The 22,214-nt window shown below is 32.1% G+C and overlaps 2 protein-coding genes across 2 annotated transcripts; both read left to right on the top strand.

The window, feature by feature from the left end:
• Positions 1-4,376: 4,376 nt before the first annotated feature.
• On the top strand, positions 4,377-9,147 carry LOC102588139 (uncharacterized). The gene is made up of 3 exons (XM_006347452.2): positions 4,377-5,437; positions 8,380-8,468; positions 8,568-9,147. The coding sequence occupies exons 1-3, from the start codon at positions 4,604-4,606 to the stop codon at positions 8,689-8,691; spliced, it is 1,047 nt and encodes a 348-aa protein (XP_006347514.1). The 5' UTR covers positions 4,377-4,603; the 3' UTR covers positions 8,692-9,147.
• A 1,935-nt stretch (positions 9,148-11,082) lies between these two features.
• LOC102588461 (uncharacterized) lies at positions 11,083-13,352 on the top strand. The gene is made up of 2 exons (XM_006347453.2): positions 11,083-11,442; positions 11,537-13,352. The coding sequence occupies exons 1-2, from the start codon at positions 11,196-11,198 to the stop codon at positions 12,844-12,846; spliced, it is 1,557 nt and encodes a 518-aa protein (XP_006347515.1). The 5' UTR covers positions 11,083-11,195; the 3' UTR covers positions 12,847-13,352.
• The last annotated feature ends 8,862 nt before the right edge of the window (positions 13,353-22,214 follow it).

A 22,214-nucleotide genomic window follows, 5' to 3' on the forward strand; every position in this document is an offset into this window, starting at 1 on the left:
GAGGTTTTTTTTTTTTTTTCATTTTTAGTTTTAAAGAAATAATTTGTAGCCACGTTAATATATTTTATTTATCTTACATCATAAATTTTAATATATTTTTTACTTAAAATTAATAAAAGTTAAATATCATCACGACAGAAATAATTCCTTTTTTCAATATCTCACTTAACATGGAGTATTTATTTAATAGCATAAATACAAAGAACATTTTATTACCAATACATATCTTATTTTAATTTATTTTTTTATATGGAACACTTGGAATATGTTTATGTACACGTGTGTGAGGAGTTGGGGGGTGGGGTGGGTTGTTGAGTGAAAAAGAGAGATCTGGAGAAATGTAGGCTTCTACGTGGCAAGTGTGTAGATTAAAGTAAAGCCAAATAGACAAACCAAAAATATCAAACTGAAAAAAATAAAATGGAATCAAATGCTCCAAAAATATATTTATTGGTTTTGGTTTGATGCAAATTTTCATATTTAATAAGGAAAAACCCCCAGCAATAATAGTTGAACCACAATTTTTTTTTTTCCATTCGATGTTCAATTTTGCACCGAGAAGTCCTATATTGGAGGTGTACTCCCTAATAAAGGTGATTTCATATCTAAGGGAACTCAAATTCGATATCTCTTGATTAAGGATGAATAAGTACGTATCACTCCACCACAATTCTTATTGGTAAACCACAATTAAATCAATTCCAATTACATTATATAACACTTTCAATTTTAGGTCTAGAAATTGATTAAAATATAATGTACCTTGTTTAATTTTCAACCTTTCTTTAACATGGAGGTGTAGTCTTTGACATGTGGTTTTTGGAATCCACTGTTATTGTGTCAATTGGCCTAGTATTTTTAATTTACTTAATTTAATAAGCATATTGTGTTATGAATCCCAAGTTGACTAGGAAATTTTAATAGGTTAGTTGATTAATTATACTAAATTTTATTTTATCAGTGAGGATTTAATTTCCACCTGAAAATTAATTTTCAAAATTAGATTTGTCATTTTGATGCGCCAAAAATTAGCTAAATTCGATGATTAATGAATTCTCAAATAAAGAAATTACATCTTATTCACTTAGGAATTAAAATTAGGTTTTTCTAACTCAAAACACCAATTAAATTATGAAACTACTGATGGATTAGCAAGAAAGTAATAAATATTAGGTTATATTCTTACCTCCAAATTGAATCATAAAAATCCTCTTTGAAATTGCATAAATCAAACTCTCAAAGTCTCAAAATCGAGTTATGAACACGTAAAAATCTATAGAAGCGGAAGGAACCTGCCACGGTCAAAATTATGAAAATCGTGTGGATACCTATTCTATTTTAACTCGATAGGCAAATCTTTATCACTCATACCCAGAGGCGGACCCACACTATGGAGAAGGGGCGCAAAACTTCCGAAAAAATCATATGTATATTTATTTTGAAAAACTGGTAGAAATTAAGATATAGTTAACAGTGCACTCATGAGATGCATAGAAGCGCTCTTGTGCTAGTGGTACAAGCTAGGAGTATCACCTTTGAGACCAGGGTTCAAATCTAAAGCCTTTTTTTTATTGTTTTTATTTTAAGTTTAGCTTAGAGCTCATATTTGAGTTAAGGTTATATTGGTGCACCCAAAGTCTTCAAATCCTAGATTCGCCTCTGCTCATACCTATTTAAATAAGAAAAATCTTTTAGGAGACATAACCGGATTAACAAAGTAAAATAAAATAAGAAAATCTATTCGACTTACAAAATCATTAACAACTCTCATGGATCTAGTCTAGACATGTATAAGAGTTGCTATCTAAAGAATAAGAGTCTCGACAAGGAATAGATTTGTCTATAAGCACGAAATTGATGTGGCAAACTATATCACAACGACAGGCTCACAATGTAGGGCAACTTTCATTAAGCTTTGGATCTAAGAATTCTATGATATATGGAGAGTTTGGGATTTTTCTCTCTGGTCTCTTTGGGTTTAGGTTGAAAAATATTTAAATTGGAGAAGATGAGATTTCTCTCGACCACCGCCCTATAGGGCTCATCTCTGGTGTTTGTAGTCTCACAAAACTGTGAATATCTCTCTATTCTGAAGTCGTATGAATGAACGGTTTGATGCGTTGGAAACTAGACTCGTAGACCTTCGATTCGATAGTTTGTGGACCCCATAACTCTTTATATATTGGGAGAAAACCTCCAAAACATTTGACCCAAATTTCAGAGAAATCTTTAAGAAGGAACTTACGATAACTTCCGCCAACTTTTATTTTGCCACTTACCTAACTTCAAAACATGAGATGCAACACTCGAACACTTAAATTAGGACATACCACATCATTCTAAATTTATTACCCACCCTCCTTGTCTTTCCGTGGAGATACGAGTAATTTTAGACGTTTCAAAAAGTCGGGGTGTTACACTCTTTATTATGTGTGAGAATTAAAAAATATAATTTACATAAATCACTTAGTGTTAAGAGCTAAGTACATTATTTTACTACTCTTTTTCAAATTACAAAAATTCCTTAAAATTTATGAATTTTGGATACATTACTTGGACTTCCGGATACATCACTGGACATCCAGATACATAGAAAAGGGATATATCTGAGAGGGGAGAGATGTATCAGAGAGGGATAGGACATCTAGATACATAGGAGAGAGAGATATTCGAGAGGGGAGAGATGTATCAGAGAGGAGAGGAATGTATCCGAAAGGGGATAAGATGTATTAGCGAGAGGAGAGTGATGTATCCGAGAGATTTTTGAAAGTTTTTTAAATGGTAGAAAATTTTAAAAATTATGATAAAATAAAATGTATATTAAAATAATTTTTCCTTAAAAATAAGTCGGAACCTACCCCATCCATATTGGATTTACTTCTAATTCATTTAAAAGGATGTTCAAGAATTTGTTACATTAAGCAAATGCCTAAGGATATTTGGAGTTCAATTCAGTGAACGGTTATCTCGTATGGTTTTCACAAGGGTTTGGTTTTCAACAGCCTCGATGCAGGCACCACCCTAAGAATTGAATGGAAAAATTGAATGAAGACATTCGATTGGACAGATTTTCGTATACACCTACCATTTTTCGGACCATCTACTTCCCCACATTCTTAGCTATTGTCTCGTTTCTACCGTGATATCGATATCTCGACTTGAAATGGTAGAATTTAGAGTTTTCAAGAAGTAAATTAAAAATATATTTTTAAAAAATTAAAATTAATGTTTCGGCAAAAAAAGTTGTTATACATGTCAAGTGGACGAAGGTTTTATGAACAAACATGCCTAGAGCATTTTTAGACAAACATTTGCTCTAGTCAATGTCTAGCTGTGTTCACTTACTATTGTGTGATAGTTCAAGTAAGAAACTCACTCTCAATAGCTCAAGGACGAAGATATCATGATTTCATATTTCGATATGAAATCACACGTCCAAACGCCTACTTATAGAAGGAACACGAGCATATGCTATTTATTAATTGACGACTTGGGATATTTCGATATTTCAGTTATGAACTATAATTTACTTATTTGGTAAAATTATATAAGAGTTGATATCTATAAACACTTTGAAATTAATACTTAAATTATGGGATGTTGTTACTATCCTCTAAACTATTACATTTTTTCAATATAAATACTCACTGCAACGCCAAGTAATACACGGAGTAACTTCTCTCTTTATTATGTGCGAGAATTAAAAAGTATAATTTACATAAATCACATAGTGTTAAGAGCTAAATACATTATTTTACTACTCTTTTTTAAATTACAAAAATCCCTTAAAATTTGTGAATTTCGGATACATCACTTGGACTTCCGGATACATCACTGGACATCCAGATACATAGAGAAGGGATATATCCGAGAGGGGAGAGATGTATCAGAGAGGAATAAGACATCCAGATACGTATGAGAGAGATGTATCCGAGAGGGGATGTATAAGAGAGGTGAGGGATGTATCCAAGAAAGGATAAGATGTATCAACGAGATGAGAGTGATGTATCCGAGAGGGGATTTTGTGAAAAAATTTCAAGTGATAGGAGATTTTAAAGATTATGATAAAATAAAATTTGTATTTAGGTAATTTTTCTTTAAAAATAAGTCGAAATCTACCCCATCCATATTGGATGTACTTCTAATTAATTTAAATGGTGTTTACCCAATGAAACACGTGAAAGGTAAGTACTAAAAATAGTAAGTTGGATTAAATACAATTAGTGTAATTATAATAGTTCAGTTGATTAATTATTCTAATCCAACCAATTTCTCTACTTGTCCAGCAGTAGAGATAGTACTTTAATTACAGATTAAACCGAACTCAAAAGCTTTAATTCAAATCTTAAATTTGTAAAAAAATGGAAAAAAAGTGCTAATCTTGTTAATGATGGTAGAATTAGGTGAATGTTAATCACAATTACTGCTACTATATATACTATTTGTCTGTTCTTCCATTTTCCCTCCTACCACTTACAAGCAACGTGTCAGCTTTGCCATATTTCAGTTTCCACACCGATGGCAGCTTCTACCTTTGTCTCTGCAACAAGCATGAACTCTCTCTGTAAACCCTAAGCTCACCTCTTTAATTTCACTGTCCACAATGCTCTGTTCCATCTCTACCCAGAAATCGGCCGGTTCAAACTGGCTAGACCGGCTCCGATCATCAAAGGGCTTCTCCTTTGCCGACAACCGCAATCTCGAACAATTTATCACTCACCAGACTCCTAATGGATCTGATTCTCTTCCTCCCAGCACCGAAACTGAGATAAGAGACAGTAATAATAATATCGGTTCGGAATCCAGCTCGGATCCAATTCGGCCCGTAAACGAACCGGTCCTCCATCGGGACCAAGCTCCGGCAGCACCACATAACAGTGGAGACAACGAAGAACTGTGTAGTGTAGTTACGAATGTTCTCTCCGAGCTATTTTGTATGGGGGAGTCAACTAGTTTCCCTAAGTTCAGTGTAAAAAGGGGCTCCCGCAAACAGACGAACCCTAGGTTTTGTGCTTCATCGGAAATCAACAGCGATGCGGTAGTCGAGGGTGGTCAGAGGAAAGAAGAAACTGAGTCGCTGGACAAATGTCGGGTGGAAATTAAGGATTCTCAGGTCAAGCTATTAGAGCAGGGCCATAATTTGAACTTAGCGGAAGAGGAGGACAAGTCCAACGCCAATTTGATGGGATTTTCACGGACTGAAGTAATGGTGATAGATACGAGCTGTGCACCGTGGAAATTTGAGAAATTGCTTTTCAGAAAGAAGAACGTTTGGAAGGTTCGTGATAAAAAAAGTAAGACGCTGAATTGGGGGAAGAAGAAGAGGAAAGCTGATGTGACAAGTGAGGATGCTCGTGGCGAGAAGAAACAGAAGTTTATAAGCGGGCATGATGGTTATGCTGCAAAAGGGAGAGAATGCAAGTCTTCAGTCAGTGAAGTAAGTTCAATTAAACCAATTATGCTACTAGTGATCATGTTTGGTTATATGCTTGTTTGGTAGTACTCAGTAATTAAGATCCTTTTTATGGAGTGTGATCAAATACTGACATCTATGTATCACATGCTTCGTGTTACTGATGGAAGTTTTTTTAATTATGTAGAGTTCTTGTTATTTTATGTTTCAATAATGCAAGAAGCAAGTTAAATCTTCCATATCTTCGTGGTTCTCATATGGATGATGTCGTAAATGCACATGTAGAATGTATCTGCATATCAATTAAGCTCATATAGGTTTGATGTAATGGAACTACGCATGCCCAATTTAATGATGGCTAGTGATATGGTCATATGACCTACATATTCGATCTTGGTTTCACTTCACAAGTGCATTGTGAATTAGAACGTTGGTCACAATAGATATATGAACGCTTAATTATATCAAGCTAGCTAATATGTTCCAACTTTCTTTTGCGTTAAGTTGCTTGCTTATCAAAAACAGTAGATACAAGTAAGTGTAAACTAATTATTGGAAAAAGTATTCTCGCCATCAGTATATTGTTTAATCTTGACTAGGGTTTAGCATATACTGGAGCTACTTTAGGATGACCGAAGCATACCATGTTACTTTCTAAAGAAGGCTTAATTTTTAGTGCATAATTACTTGTCATCCTTGTGCAAATGGACTATCCTTTTCTGTTACTACTATATCAAGCATTTTTATATGGATTTCAAGCTCCATTTGAAATGTAAACTCTGATCATGTATATTACTTAGTAGCCTTCCGTTTGAAAATGATGATAGTGGGTCGCTATGCTGCTATTTCTAAGTCATGTTTATCATTAACTATACTTCATGTTTTTATCAAAACATTCACCACATTAATGTGTTGGAGCTCTCCTCTCTGATATTTATGGTAGCTTTGCATCGTATGCCTCTTGCAACGTTGTGGGGTAAAATTCATTTCTAGTTGTGCTGTTCTCCGAATGAAACTTTTCTTCTTTTGTGTTACAAAATGGCCTATTCTATGCATTTTTTTTTGGTTTTATGAACAATGTATAGTTATTTCTGACTATTTTGCTTTTTCTAAAGACCAAATTTGGTATGTACTGCCAAGTGTGGCTTCTTTAGCATCTGATGCATAGTTCTGACCTGTATTATTCAGTTTGCAATAGAATTGCAAACTGCATTATGTCGGATCATGAAGTTTTGTCTGGTTGTACGAACTTCATCTATTTCTATTCCTTTCCTTGAAATGTTGCAAATGTATGGTATGCGACATTTTTATTAGACTGGCTTCAATCAGATTGATTCACCAATGACAAAAATTGTAGTCAAAATGATGGAATTTGGGGTATATGGTTCTTTGCTAGAGAATAAGCAGGATCGTTTCTTTAATTCCCATTGAAATGGCTTAGAGATTATAAAATTATGTCTTGGGCCTAACTCACACAAGATAGCTCAAATTGAGGAGGATTGCCCAAGTCTGATAAGGAAATCCCCCATCTCATTAACCTCCGATGTGGGAGCTCAACATTGGGTGAAATGAATTCTGCTATTATACCATGTAAAATTAGGTCTTGGGCAATCTTCCTCCCTTTGACTTTTGGGGTGCCAAGTTAGGCCCAATACCTAATTTCACAAGGTCAGTGAATATGATCTTATTTTTTGTTCTTCACACCGTTTGTCTCTTTATGAAGACATTGAGATTAGTAAGAACATGACGGGTCTCAACTAGGGATGTCCCTTTTTGCCGAGATATATTTGCTAAATAGTTAGGAATACTAGTTATGTCCTTATTGGTAGATTCATTAGTGCTAATTTCTTTAGGTCAATCTTATCATTATTTACTTGCATACTGAGACTTATATTTGCACATAAACAATAAAGCACACAAGATTTTCTGTAAGCAATGTCACATTTTAAAATGAGTAGAACATTATAACATCATATTAAAAATTAACAAAATATAAACAAAACACAATTCACGTATATTCCTCTTAACTTTTCTTGTTTTTCATTTGTGAAATGTATTTAAAATAACTTCATTAGAAATAATACCACGTACTTTTTTTTTAATATAGGGCATCAAATAATCACTAAAAACTCATTGTTCATTTGATTCCGCAAATCATTCTTTATCAATTTCATTGGCGAGAAAATAGATGAAAGGAAAAAGGAAAAGGAAAAGAAAGAAAATAGCATAGTTCCATCCTTCTCTCAACCATCAAATAGTTTATTGTGCAAAGAGTCAACAAATGTTATTCTAGTCTAATGTTCTATGTTTTGTCAACCTTTCAAGAGGTCAGCGGTACGAACTGAATGGATGGACATGTTCCTTTTGCAGATGAGGCGCAAAAATATTAAAACAACAAATGAAGCTGCTAGCTTCGACCTCATGACATCTAGTAGAAATTTAAGGCACCCGACCAAATGAGCTGTGTAGCTCTTGGTTTCAACTGTCAAACGGTTATGTTTCTTCCTTTTCATTATACAGACATTTAGTAAAATTTTCCGACGAAGCGGTATCATTTTACTCAATTTATCTACTTTCTGTTTCTGCCTTTTAATTATATAGACATATTTAGTAAAATTTTCCGACAAATCGGTGTCATATGACACCGCTTGGCTTAAGATAAATCCACTCCTGCACATAAAAATATAACACAAACAGATCGTCCCGCGTGTATAAAATAATTATATGGAGACATATATTCAAATCTGTTACTGTAGAAGTCCGTGATCTTGAATTCACATGCATAAAGTTATGAGAAATTTGATGGACTATTCTGTGCATTTAAGTAGTGAAGGGGTTGGTGTATAGATATTAGGCATTGTTGTAAGACCAGGTACCTAATGGTTATCAGTAGCCGTTTTGATTTTACCAGAAGAATATTGTTCAATCGTCTTTTAAGTTGTCTTGACTTGTACTGTCTTGTGCAGAAGCTTCAGTTGGATGATAAATCGGAAGGAACTTGTAAAAGGACATCTGATTCTGTTGGCCAGGCTTCCAAAAAGAAACAAGGGAGCTTGTAAGAATTTCTTAAGTTGTAATTTCTGTCTTCCTTGTGGGCTTTCTCGAGTATGTGACCTATGCTAAAAGGTCTGACAATATTTTGTGCATTTCACAGAAAATTGAAGAAGTCATCTCCATCAGTTGTTCTAATCAAGAGCATTCCAACAAGTAAGAAAAATGGAACAGGTTTTGCTAAGAATTCTCTGAAGCCATCTCATCGACAGTGTCAGGCTCAATAATCAACCAAACATTGTTGTGTGATTGCAAATTCATCTGTACCGTGCCATCTTTGGAATATTTAAGCATGCCATTTTCCAGAAACAACTACTCCATTATATAAGATGCTGAGCGGAGCAGGAAGAATTGTATAAATACCACTCACTGTGCAGAGAATTATAATTGTACAATTTTTTGTTGATGTAACACACTGTTTTGCTTATCAGGATGCAAACATTTAAGCTATCATTGCTCAAAGTTGAATACGTTCAGTCAAGTATAATTTTTCTTGGAGTTGTGAAGTTACTGATACAAGCTACTCAAACATTTGCAACAGCTGATAGGTAAATCTGTTTGAGGACTAGTCCAGTCAAGTACCAGCTGAAGCTCCCATTTTGGCAATGTAACAGCTTCTTGGTTTGCCATTTATTCCCTATTTAAATTTTTTAGATACCAAGTAATTGTCTTCTGTTGGCTGAGAGGGGAGTCGAAGACATCAATGAGTAAGGGTAACTAATGGTGTTTCTGTATGTCGTTTTGCGTTTTCCTCATTCCTATTTTGAAAGAAGCGCTTCCTTTTTCTCTCCCTAAACTGGACGTGGAAGTGAACTTTGGTGGTTTCATCTAGACATTGCTTAATCTTACTGATGAATATCATTTGTTAGAACCACTTTTCGGCGATCACAGGACTATGTAGAATTGGACTATTATGGCCTCTTTTTTAGCTTAATTTTTTGAAAGCATCAGTTGGGGTTGCTGCGCTTTAAGTTTTCCATGACTGGAAAATGTTGGAAAGCCATACTTTGGTCCGGAGAGATCAGTCATGGTTTATAACAAATGTTATTTTCTTAACGAGACAAGTAAATAAAAGGGAAAAGAGTTCGAAATATATCTTTGATTGAAATTGCTGTAACAATCCCATATTTTGAGCAGGAGTTATTATCGACATGGTAACAAAGGAGGCAACACTGCAGCCAGTTGCTTGGCGATAAGGTAGATGATGATAGTTAAAGCTGTTGCTCCAAAGTGTCACTCTCCAACTAGTAACGGGTTAAAAACCAAATTTAGTACTGTACTACTTACTAAATTATTTTATCATTTGGGTTAGATATACAAGGCGCGCCAAAGTACATTAATTTCAAACAATTTTTACACGTTTGTAAATATTGACATAAAAAAACAAGTTGAAAAAAATTGTCCTAGTGAGTGTGTAAACCAACTCATGAAAATATTATCAATAAGAATTGTGATACAGTGGTAAGTATTTTTTTCATTTTTAATAAGACATCTACGTTGAGTCCCCTGAGGTAAGTAATCATATTTATTGGGGAGCATTTTACCCTTAATGTGAGACTTCTAACATGAGTTTGGATTTAATCGAACCAAGACAATATTGAATAATGTTTCCTAAAATATGGTCCAACTGTTAACTAACGGTATTTTACTAAGTCAAACAAGGAGGACCAAACAATAAAAAGAAAAATAGTAATTCTAATTTGTTAATAGTAAAATTAGAAGAAGAAACCAAATGAGGCAATAATCTTCTATTATCATTTGTGATTTGAATATAAAAAATGATTGCATCGCCTCTATTTTATTTAGGGGAAAAAGTCTGAAATATATTCGAAATTGTTGTAACAATCTCAAACTTTGAGAAGAACCTTTTATCCCTGCACTATTTAATAGTGTATTTTAAAGATATATATATATGTTCACGTGGACATCATAAATATTACATCATTATAAATAGTAACTTGTCCACGTGGGCACATATATACCTTTAAAATACACTATTAAATAGTGCAGGGATAAAAGGTTCTTCTCAAAGTTTGAGATTGTTACAACAATTTCGAATATATTTCAGACTTTTTCCCCTAAATAAAATAGAGGCGATGCAATCATTTTTTATATTCAAATCACAAATGATAATAGAAGATTATTGCCTCATTTGGTTTCTTCTTCTAATTTTACTATTAACAAATTAGAATTACTATTTTTCTTTTTATTGTTTGGTCCTCCTTGTTTGACTTAGTAAAATACCGTTAGTTAACAGTTGGACCATATTTTAGGAAACATTATTCAATATTGTCTTGGTTCGATTAAATCCAAACTCATGTTAGAAGTCTCACATTAAGGGTAAAATGCTCCCCAATAAATATGATTACTTACCTCAGGGGACTCAACGTAGATGTCTTATTAAAAATGAAAAAAATACTTACCACTGTATCACAATTCTTATTGATAATATTTTCATGAGTTGGTTTACACACTCACTAGGACAATTTTTTTCAACTTGTTTTTTTATGTCAATATTTACAAACGTGTAAAAATTGTTTGAAATTAATGTACTTTGGCGCGCCTTGTATATCTAACCCAAATGATAAAATAATTTAGTAAGTAGTACAGTACTAAATTTGGTTTTTAACCCGTTACTAGTTGGAGAGTGACACTTTGGAGCAACAGCTTTAACTATCATCATCTACCTTATCGCCAAGCAACTGGCTGCAGTGTTGCCTCCTTTGTTACCATGTCGACGCCCACCAAATCTTTTCCTCTTTCGCCTTCTCCTTCCTGTTTATCTCGGGCTTTATCTCCCCCCATACGAACTCTCTTTCCTTCTGCGTTGCTCCCTTCTCAGAAACTCACATTTTCCCTACAGAAACAAGATAAACTACCTTTACACTTTCTGGTTCCTCAAGATTCCACGCTTTTACTGCTCAAATGCAACGCCCTCGCCATCAACAACAGCTCTACAAATTCTTTCGTCGATTCCGGTGAGTTTCTTTCTCTCAGGTCAAATATCAAACACCTGATGTGTTTCTATCATCCCCATTTCTTTGACTGCTCTTCAATGGTCTCTTTTCTCAGGGGTGATGCTATTTTCACTCTTTCGAGAAATTGGGTTCAATGAGACTGATACTGAAGCTCTTTTGGACGCCCACCCAGCAATTAACCTGACGCCATTCGAATCCATACGCACGCGAATTCATTCTTTGCAGTCCCTTGGGGTCAGCGGCCTTGCTCTTTCAAGATTGATTGTGAAAAGACCAGATGTTTTAACAGCTGTGGAAATTGATGGCCTTGTTAGTTTTCTTCTCAAGGGTGATTTGGAATTGGCTGGAAAAATCAAATCTTCACAGATTGAACATCTTTTGAACTCAACAGAACCAAGGTTTCTTGCAGGATTTGAAACAAAGGTTCGATTGTTACTCGAACTTGGGATTACCCAAGAAACGATTGTTCATGTTCTCAACAATGCCAACTTAACAAAGGCATTTTGTCTCAAGTCATTTGAAGATATAGAAAGAATGCTTACTTTCTTGAACCGTTTTGGTGGTGGTGATTTGATTCTTCGCCGACCAGCACTTCTCAATTATGACCTTGATGCCCAGTTGATTCCCAGGGTAGGGTTCCTCTTGGAGCTGAGTGGAGGTGATGAGACTGGAACTGCAACCGTGTTGCGTAAGTTGCCATTTGTTGTAGCATATAGCGTTGATCACTTAAAAGATCATGTAGAATTCTTGAAATCATATGCTGGCTTAAGTGAGGAGGAGATTTTTCGAATTGTTTTAGTTTATCCCAATATGTTTAGTGCCAGCAGGAAAAGGAAATTGCATCCTCGAATTGATTTTCTAAAGCAATGTGGGTTGAGTTCACATGATATATTCAGGTTCTTAATAAAAGCTCCTTTATTTCTGAGTCTGTCATTTGAGGGGAATCTCGCTTACAAGCTGGTCTTTTTGGTGAAGATTGGGTATAAGAAGAATACTAAGGAATTGGCTATGGCAATGGGAGCTGTAACCAGGACTAGCTGCAAAAATATGCAAGAAGTTATTGGCGTATTTTTGAACTACGGCTTGACTTTTGATGACATTCTGGAGATGAGCATGAAACATCCGCAGGTATTACAGTACAATCATGAGTCACTGGAGGAGAAGATGGACTACTTGGTTGAAGAGATGGGTCGTGAAGTTGGGGAGCTATTGGCTTTTCCTGCATTTCTTGGGTACAAGCTTGACGGAAGGATTAAACACAGGTACGAAGAGAAAAGAAAGATCTTAGGGGAAGGCATGTCGCTCAATAAACTTCTGAGTGTGTCTGCAGCAAGATTCTCAACAAAAAGCAAGAGGAAGCAACGAGTTCCTGCCGTTAGTGGCCTCGATGAGAGTGATGAATGATTGAAATGATTTTTGAGACATTATATGTTGTTATAAGCGTGTGAAAATCTCTATTGAATGTTAAACCCAAAGGTTTGATGGTTCTGTTAGATCAATTCGGTTTTGCGGATTCCTGATTTTGTTCTTCTGCCCGAGTACAGGACATGCCTATGGACATATTTGCAGAGGAATGGAAGAAATATGAACAACACCTTCTTTCATTGGCTGAGCATTGGATGTTGAGGTATTGGTGTTCTTCATGGCTGAGTAAGGACATGATTTTAACTTTTAGTCTGTTTTTCTAGAAAGGTTTGGTGAGCGTCTTTGCGTTATTCGTAAATAGGGCTTCTTATGAACTAGTGATCGTACATTAGTGCAAGTTCTCAATACATACAGCTGATAGTTGACAGCACATTGAAACTGCTATTCCTGTTGACGATGTGCTACAGAGCTGCCAATCCCTTTGATATTGACACTCTTTAAAATTGTAAATCAGTATCATATATTGCAAATTCTGATTTATCTTATGCCTATTTTTCCTTTTAAAATATGGTGCATATGTGCTTTTCAAAGACAAATTATACAGCTATACTAGGAAAAGACTAACATTGTGGATGTTGTTCTGAATTTTTTGTTGATTTACGTGTCATTATTTTCCGTGATCTGATCCTTGAAAATCGAGTTGGCCTCCTGATTCCTATTCTTCTTCTAGATTTGAACTGATGCACAAGATTGAATAATTCCTTGACTGTATAAATCATATTCTTTTGCTGGAGAAACAATAACCTTGTGGATTTTGAGGCAGAATAGCTGTGTTCCATATAAACCATAGATTCATATCTTCTCCTCATCAATTGGGCTTATCTTAAGCAACCATGTCAGAAACATCATAATACTGTGGCCATTAAGGTGGTTTCTTTATTTTTTTTGTTTGGATCTATCTTAATGTTGGCAATGGGTTTTCGATGTTCATATAAAGTTCGAGACTCATTTCTCAACAGTGAAGCCTTACCCTCTGGACCTCTCCAGAGTCGTATATTTTGATGTCCATGGCAGAGATTTCATTGAAGATGTTTAGTAAATACATTTCCACCAAAAGTTGCTTGATTTGAAGTGAAGTCATTTACGAATTTGACTTATATGTCATTTCGATTTCTTTTAGCATCTTTTTTCATTTTAGCTAGCTGCTTGAAGCTCCTAGTTCTTAACTTCTTATAAGCAGTATATGGAGGAAAGAAACTGGATGATGATTTTGACAAATATCCACTTGTAGTACTGCTAATTGGAATATAACCAGTGTTTGCAAGGTAATTGAAAACTAGTCACAAACTTATAAAACAGCAATACACATGTTTCTTCTTCTTCCACAGCAAACTATAGAAGTTTTACTTACAGAAGTGACTATTTTTCACCACAACAGTGGCTACTTGATATCATTTTTTACCAAAATATTCAACTTTGGTGGGAGTGGGAGTGGGAGTGGGAGAGAGGATCCATAAGGAATTAATTCAGGGTAAATATCCAATGGGCCAAGAGCAACTCAATTTTTTGTCTAGCCCAAGAAATCTTGATAGAGCTCCATCTATTGGGTAAACTTTGTTACTAGTGTTTATTCCGGACTCCAAGAAATATTACTGGAAATTTTTGGCCAAGCATAGGAGATTTTTATTGCCATGGAATTTGCCTTTTAGGGAAACACGTATATATTGACGGTATATTAAATGAGAATTAAACTCTCATTCATAAGGTGAGAGTTCAGTAGTCAACTGACCGAACTACTAAAATTCCCCTGAGGTTTCATAATTCCTCGAAGACATCATAATGGTTGCAGTGGTCTCTTCGCTAAACTAGGTATTTGTGGGTGGATCTGTGTATGGGTTGGGGTGACACGACACTCAAACATATCAGTTGAATCTCTATATACATATGTATTATTAAATATTTCTCTTGCCTCCCACATTCACAAGAAGAAGTTAAACCATGATATTTAAAATTTGTTAAAGATTTTAATTCACAAAATAGATCATGTTGCAACAAGAAACAACATGAAACCGGATTGAAATCTCATTTTATTTTTGGGCCTCCTTAGACGGTATGTTATTTTAAGGATTAATTACTTAAGTGGTCTCTTTTAAAAAATAATTACTTATTTTAAACATACTCTTTAATTATTACCATTTATAGCAATATATAACAATATTATATATTTTATTAGATTTCTCTCTCGCATCTTTCTCTTTTTTCTCTCTCAGCTTTTTAATTTTTGTCTCTTTTTTTTTAAAAAAAAATTGTTATTTTTTTATATAATTTTTATCTCTCATTCTCTTCTTTTTTTTTCTTTATGTCGTTCTTTCTCCATTGTTTTCTTTTTGTTACTGTTTCTTTCTTATTTTCTTTTTAATGCTTTTTTCTTTCTTGCTTTTTTTATTGCTTTTTCTCTCTCTCTTTCTGTTGCTATTTTTCCCTTTCTTTCTCTCTCTCTACTTTCTTTCGTAGAGTAGTGATTCGTAAAATAAATAAAATTTGTATCATAATTAATTAATTAAACAAAGTGTATTACACAAATATTAAACAAGTAAATAAATTAAATTTGCTTTAAAATTGTATTACACGATATTAAAGTTGAATTAGAAGAGAATTAAACATGAATGTAAAATGTAGCAAATGAAAGAGCAGTCTATGTTTTGTAAACTGAATGAATTTGTATCAATAATGAATTTAACAAGTAATTCAATCGTAACAAATCAACTAATAAATTGCAAAATGAATTAAAATTGTATTTAAAAGTGTATTGCACAAATATTAAAGTTGCATTGGAAGAGAGAATTAATCATGAATAAAAAACGTAACTAATGAAAGACCAGACAATGATCTATAGAGTAAATTAAACTTGTATCAATAATGAATTAAACAAGTAATCCAATAGTAACAAATAAATACAAAAATTGCAAAATAAATTAAATTGCTTTAAAATTGTATTACACAATATTAAAGTTGAATTAGAAGAGAGAATAAAGAATGAATGGAAAGCGTAACTAGCGAAAGACAAGATTACTATCTATAAACTGAATTAAACTCATATTATTAATGAATAAAACTTATATTATATGTATCTTATAAATAATTTTGCTTTTATCACTAAGAAAATGAGCGATGGTTGCAATATGTATTAAAAATGTATTATGCATGTCTTATAAATGTATTATTAGTGTGTTACCTAAATTATTCTTGTTGGTATCCGTAAGAAAGGAGTGAAGTGTGCAATACGTATTATAAATGTATTATTCATGAATAAAACATGTATTATATGTGTCTTATAAATTACTTTTGGTTTGTATCACTAAGAACGTGAGTAATGCTTGCAATATTTATTAAAAATGTATTGTGCATGTATTATAAATGTATTATAAGTGTGTTACCTAAATTATTTAGTTGATATCATTAAAAAGGGAGTGAAGTTTGCAATATGTATTATAAATGTAGGATGTATATAATACAATTATGAAACATATCTAATACAACTTTAATACAAACGCGATATAGTTATGTAAACTTCATCCTTTTCGAGCTTCAATCAAATATTTTTCCTAAAATTAATTCTAAACTTAATCAAACTCTCTTTAGAGATATAAACTCCAAACGATATTTTCAATTATTTGTAGGAACAACCTATCCAAACTAATCGCAAATGAAAGAGGAGTCAATGATTCGTAGACTGCATAAAACTTGTATCAATAATTAATTAGACAAGTAATCTAATCGTAACAAATAAAGAGACATAATAACTGCCAAATGAATTAAACTTGAATTAAAAATATATTACACACATATTAAAGTTGAATTAGAAGTGAATTAATCATGAATGCAAAATGTAGCAAACGAAAGAGCATTATGTGATTTTGTAAATTGAATAAAACTTGTATCAACAATGAATTAAACAGTAATTCAATCATAACAAATCAACCAATAAACTGCAAAATGAATTAACTTGTATTAAAAGTACATTACACAAAATATTAAAAGTTGAATTAGAAGAGAGAATTAAGCATGAATAAAAGAATGTAACTAATGAAACACCAGACAATGATCTATAGAGTGAATTAAACTTATATCAATAATGAATTAGACAAGTAATCTAATAGTAACAAATAATAAACTACAAAATGAATTAAAATTTGACGTTAAAAGTGTATTACACAATATTAAAGTTGAATTAGAAGAGAAAATTAGCAATACAAAATGTAACTAACGAAAGACAAGACAATAATCTATAGACTGAATTAAACTTGTATTATTCATGAATAAAATATGTATTATATGTGTCTTATAAATTATTTTGATTTGTATCTCGAACATGAGTGATGTTTGCAATATGTATCGTGCCTATGTTATAAATGTATAACAAATTTGTCACTTAAATTATTTTGGTTGATATCACTAAAAAAAGAGTGAAGTTTGTAATATGTATTATAAATGTATTGTTCATGATTTTAATACAATTGTGAAACATATCTAATACAACTTTAATACAATTGTGATACAGTTCCATAAACTTCACCTTTTTCGAGTTTCAATCTAATATTTCTCCTAAAATCAATTATAAACTAAACCAAACTATCTTAAAATTAAGATATAAACTCCAAACGATATTTTCAATTATTTGTACGAACTACCTATCCAAACTAATCACAAATTCGTAAAATTCAAATAATGAATTCAAAATTTGAAGCTTTATAATGACCATCAATGGTGAACTTTTGCTTCTGTAATTTTAGAGATTTGAAATTTCTACTTAAAAACATGATTTTGTACAAATTTCGATCTTTCTGTTCATTTTGTTTTTGGCTAAAATAGTGAAATATGAGCGAAAACTGGTTTGAGGATAGTTATTTGAATGAAAATTTCAAAGAAGAAGAAGAATAATAAAAAAAAGAGAGGAGAAAGATAAATAGTGTCAGAGAAAGAGACCAAGAAGCAGAAGAGTAAAAAGAAGAAGAGGAAAAAGGGTTGAGAAAGAGGCGAAGACTGTACATTTTTTTAATTCCAAAGAAATGTAATATTTTGTTAGAAAAATTATGTTGCCATAGATGGTAAATATTTTTATAATATAGCATATTTATGTGATTTACCCTTATTTTAAATTGAAACTTTTACATATAACTTGGTTTCTACTTTCTATTAATGAAACTAGGGGCGTACAAAATCGAACCGAAAATCAAATCAAACCGCAAACTGAGTCAAATCGGAAAAAAAAATTGAGTAGTGATTTGTTTTGACTTGGTTTGATATTGAAAAAAAAACTCGATTATATTTGGGTTGGTATGGTTTTAACTAAAAAAAACCAACCCGAGACCAAATCAACCCGACATTATATATATAATTTTAAAATTTTATTTTATTACATAAAAAATATTTACTTTGATATAATTTTTAAATATTTCTTATACTTTTTTCATAGTTTTTATCTTTTAATATATTATTTCAAGTTTGAAACTTAGAATTCGGAATGGTCCAATAAAGATTATAGTCCAAAGATGTTGGTAATTATAATAAAGCTTAAATCAAAATCAAATTAGTACTAATGCAAAAAGAAATCAATTCAACACTAAAATGATAATAATATTGAATATTTGTTCTTTAGTTTTACATTGGTTTTAGACAATTAAAATACATAATCTAATTTTAATTTCCTTCAATATTTAGTCATGTAACTAATACTTATTAAACTTATTTTAGCATGATTTAGTACTTTTAAATTATGATCATTTTCATTATGACTTGTTAATTTGCAATATTTGTTTTACGCGATTTTATTATTATTTGTTTTGTTGGATATTTTAGTGTCATTAATCATATCATATTGTGTTATTTTTTTTAAGAAACACCTTAGATAGTTGTATTTGGTAGGACGAAAGAAATATTTGAAGTACAAGTAAATTATATGTTTGTATGAATACTTTATCGGAAAAACCAAAAATCCGAAAAACCCAAAAAAATCCGAAAAAACTCGAGGTTGAAAAACCCGAGTTTTATTAGTTTAGCTTGATTTATAAATTTAAAAATTTGACACAAACAATTTGGTTTGATATTTAAAAAACCCGAACCAACCCGACCATATACACCCCTAAATGAAACTATGTATGTGAAATAATTCGATATCTTTATATTTAGTTTGTTATATAAATTGTGAGGTATTTATGATGACAAATTGTTATGTCATCATTGAATCATTTTGTCTTTGTGCCAAATTATCATAATTATTTCATTTCTTTGTTCGATCTATTTATCTATATAAATCGAAAAGACGAATATCTGAATCGAAGTCAAAATTGATCAAATCGATCAAATATTTACCCTATTTGGATATTGTAAATAGCAATACATCTATGTTCAAAGCGATGCAACACCCTTAACCTTTAAATTCTGGATTCACTTTCGATTATTGTGTAAATATTTTCTAAAATTATTCTAATTTATCTGATTTACTTACCTAAAGAAACATGGATCAATTCTCACTCAATATTTTTTTTTTCCCTCAGTTTTTAGTGGTGCACTTCATGATTGTGAATGGTTCAAATTAGCTAATGGCCATATTTATCAATCACATGGTTCCAATTAGTGTGGTCATATAATCAATCACATCTAAGTTTGGTGGTTACTGAAGTGAACCTTTCTTCGTGTGAAAACCTCGTGGATATCACACAATAATAGAGAACACACAACTTACAATAATGTTGTCGGAAGAAAATATAATATTTCACGTGTCTTAATTTATGTGTTATTTTATTATTCAGTCTGTATTAGAAAGAAAGTTACATATTTTTATTTGACAATTATATAATGGCGCCAATTCAATTTTACCCTTATTGATCCCACTTAAAATTTTATTATGAAAAAAAAAAATCAATAAAAAATAAGCACCAAAATGACTTTAATAAAAACAATTTAGTAAATATAATAAAGTTTTTTTTTTTTAAATTCTATTGATTTAACGATACCACATAAATTAAATTAAAACGGAAGGAGTGGTACTATTATTGGTTCATTCTCACTGCCACAATGGTGATTGGACTTAGTATTCCATAAAAGTGGATATTATTCATGTGTCGCGATTTTTATAGGATATCCTGTCTCGAGGAAATTAATTGGCCAACATAATGGTTTACAATCTAAATAAGAAATTATCCAAAGTTCTATAATATTTTAAGCGTCCTAATTTGCAAGCCGCCACAATAAACCTTCAATGTCTAAATTATCTTCAAACTCAAATTTTATTTTCGGAAAGCACACACGTCGATTCCCTCTTGTATATTAGTAGTGGATTAAACGTACTTTTTAAATAATATATGTGACACATACGATATTTTGAGAGTCCTAATTTGCAAGCAACCACAGTAAATCTAAAATAACTAAATTATCCTCGAACTCAAATTTTATTTCCGGGAAGCATATTGATATATGTATATAAGTAAAAATCTACAAAAATAAAATAGTAGATATGAATTTATAATTAAAAATATTTTATTAATATAAATTCTAGATTCGCCTTTAGATTGATATAAAATTATAAGTGCTCCATATAAGCAGCCTCTTTCCTGTGCAAATCGTGAATAACATTTTAATCCTATGCATGGAGTCGACGCACATCTTCTTGTTCTTTTTCATAATTGAATTTTCACTTTAGTACTAAAGCTTTTTATGCACTACCTAATTCCATGAGCCAACCTTTTTCTTGGGGAAAAAGCTTGATTACTATCAAATTAAAAGTTAAAAATGTAAGTAATTCTAGTTTGATGCCTTGAAAAAAAAAATATTTGATGCCTGGATCTCTTTATGAATTTCGAGATGTCTCTCCAAAGGATATAGGCGTAGGTTGAGCAGGGAAATTGGGCTCGTCTAGTATAATCGTACAAAATTTCCATGTCTATATATTTTCCCCCTCTGGTTTTTACTTGATTTGAAGGAGCTTTTCATGAATGAAGGAACATATAGCAGAGATAACATGGGTTTTTCTTCTAGCTTTTGTCAATGGTCAATGCATATATATGGGGAAAATGATCAATGCATAAACTAACTTTTTTTATGACTCGTTTTCAACTTTTGACAATGGCAAAGCATAAACTTTTTGTGATGTAATTTATAACCTTATTCCACTCATATAAGAAAAGTAGTACAGACCATCCATTGGTTAAGGGGCATTATATTGCTGCATCTGTGTGATTTAGGGGTGTGCATTCGGTTTGGTTTTATACTATTCGGTTTGGGTTTTTTGGTTTTTGGTTTTGAAGAAGTGTAACCCAATCTGAACCAAAATAAATTTGGTTTGGTTTGGTTTTTCTCTTTTTGGTTTGGGTTTTTTCAGTTTGGTTAATCGGTTATGTCAATAATTAGAAACATAACAAAGTTATATTTGCAATTTAAATTTTTTTATATATATATAATATTGAATTTCTTAAATATACTTTTTAAACATAAATCACAAGTAAAATGTAAAACACAATACTTAAAAGTATATCAATTATACATGCCCAAACATAAAAAAATAAACTAAATCATAATGAAAATAACTAAAAAGGGACAAAAGTAATTAACTCCAACTTAATTCTAAAACATGATTTTTTCGGTTTTCATTTTTCTAAATCCAAAATCAAACCAAAAAACCAAACAAAGTAAATTATAAATCCAAAACCAAACCAAAAATCCAAAAAACCAATCCAAATTAGAATTTGGTTTGGTTTTTCGGTTTAATCCAAATAGTGCACACCCCTAGTGTGATTAGACAACAATAACAAATCCAGTGCAGTTCCACAAAGTGAGATTTGAGGAGGGTAGAATCTATGCGGACCTTACCCTACTGCAAAGGTAGAGAAACAATAAAGTTTAATAGAAAAAGGAATCGAGCAATTTCCAACTATGCTCAACTATTATAAATAGTGGAGATTGATGGCAAAGATTGTTAACTCCAAGTAGTTCTTTGTATATCTGCTTTAACTTTGGACAGAGCACACAAAATGAGCAACACTTACTATCTTCCACTCTACTTGGCTTTTGTTTTTCTAATCGTACTTCTTTTGAACCTTTCAGACATCTTACTAGTGCAGGCAAATGGTGAAAGCAAAGTGAGAAATGAGCATTTTCTCTTTTACTAGTCTACTTAGTAATAACTCTTCCAGATTCTCATATGTTTTTTTAATTGTATAGCAGATATTAGATATGATTGTTAAACATATATAGGTTCATGTTGTTTACTTGGGAAGAAGGAAACAAGATGATGTCGAACTCACAACATCATCTCACCATCAAATACTTTCTTCAGTCCTTGGAAGGTAATCCAGGGAAAAGATAAAGCTAATTAATTCCTATGGTCTCCTCTATACTTGATATTCCGA

This window comes from Solanum tuberosum, unplaced genomic scaffold (genome assembly GCF_000226075.1).
Source record: "Solanum tuberosum cultivar DM 1-3 516 R44 unplaced genomic scaffold, SolTub_3.0 scf00093, whole genome shotgun sequence".
Classification (NCBI taxonomy): Eukaryota; Viridiplantae; Streptophyta; class Magnoliopsida; order Solanales; family Solanaceae; genus Solanum; species Solanum tuberosum.

Excerpts from the sequence above, each read along its gene's own strand:
- LOC102588461 (XM_006347453.2), top strand. The coding sequence starts at position 11,196 with ATGTCGACGCCCACCAAATCTTTTCCTCTTTCGCCTTCTCCTTCCTGT. Across the intron at positions 11,443-11,536 it reads AAATTCTTTCGTCGATTCCG|GGGTGATGCTATTTTCACTC; the intron begins GTGAGTTTCTTT and ends CTCTTTTCTCAG.
- LOC102588139 (XM_006347452.2), top strand. The coding sequence starts at position 4,604 with ATGCTCTGTTCCATCTCTACCCAGAAATCGGCCGGTTCAAACTGGCTA. Across the intron at positions 5,438-8,379 it reads GCAAGTCTTCAGTCAGTGAA|AAGCTTCAGTTGGATGATAA; the intron begins GTAAGTTCAATT and ends TGTCTTGTGCAG. Across the intron at positions 8,469-8,567 it reads AAAAAGAAACAAGGGAGCTT|AAAATTGAAGAAGTCATCTC; the intron begins GTAAGAATTTCT and ends TGCATTTCACAG.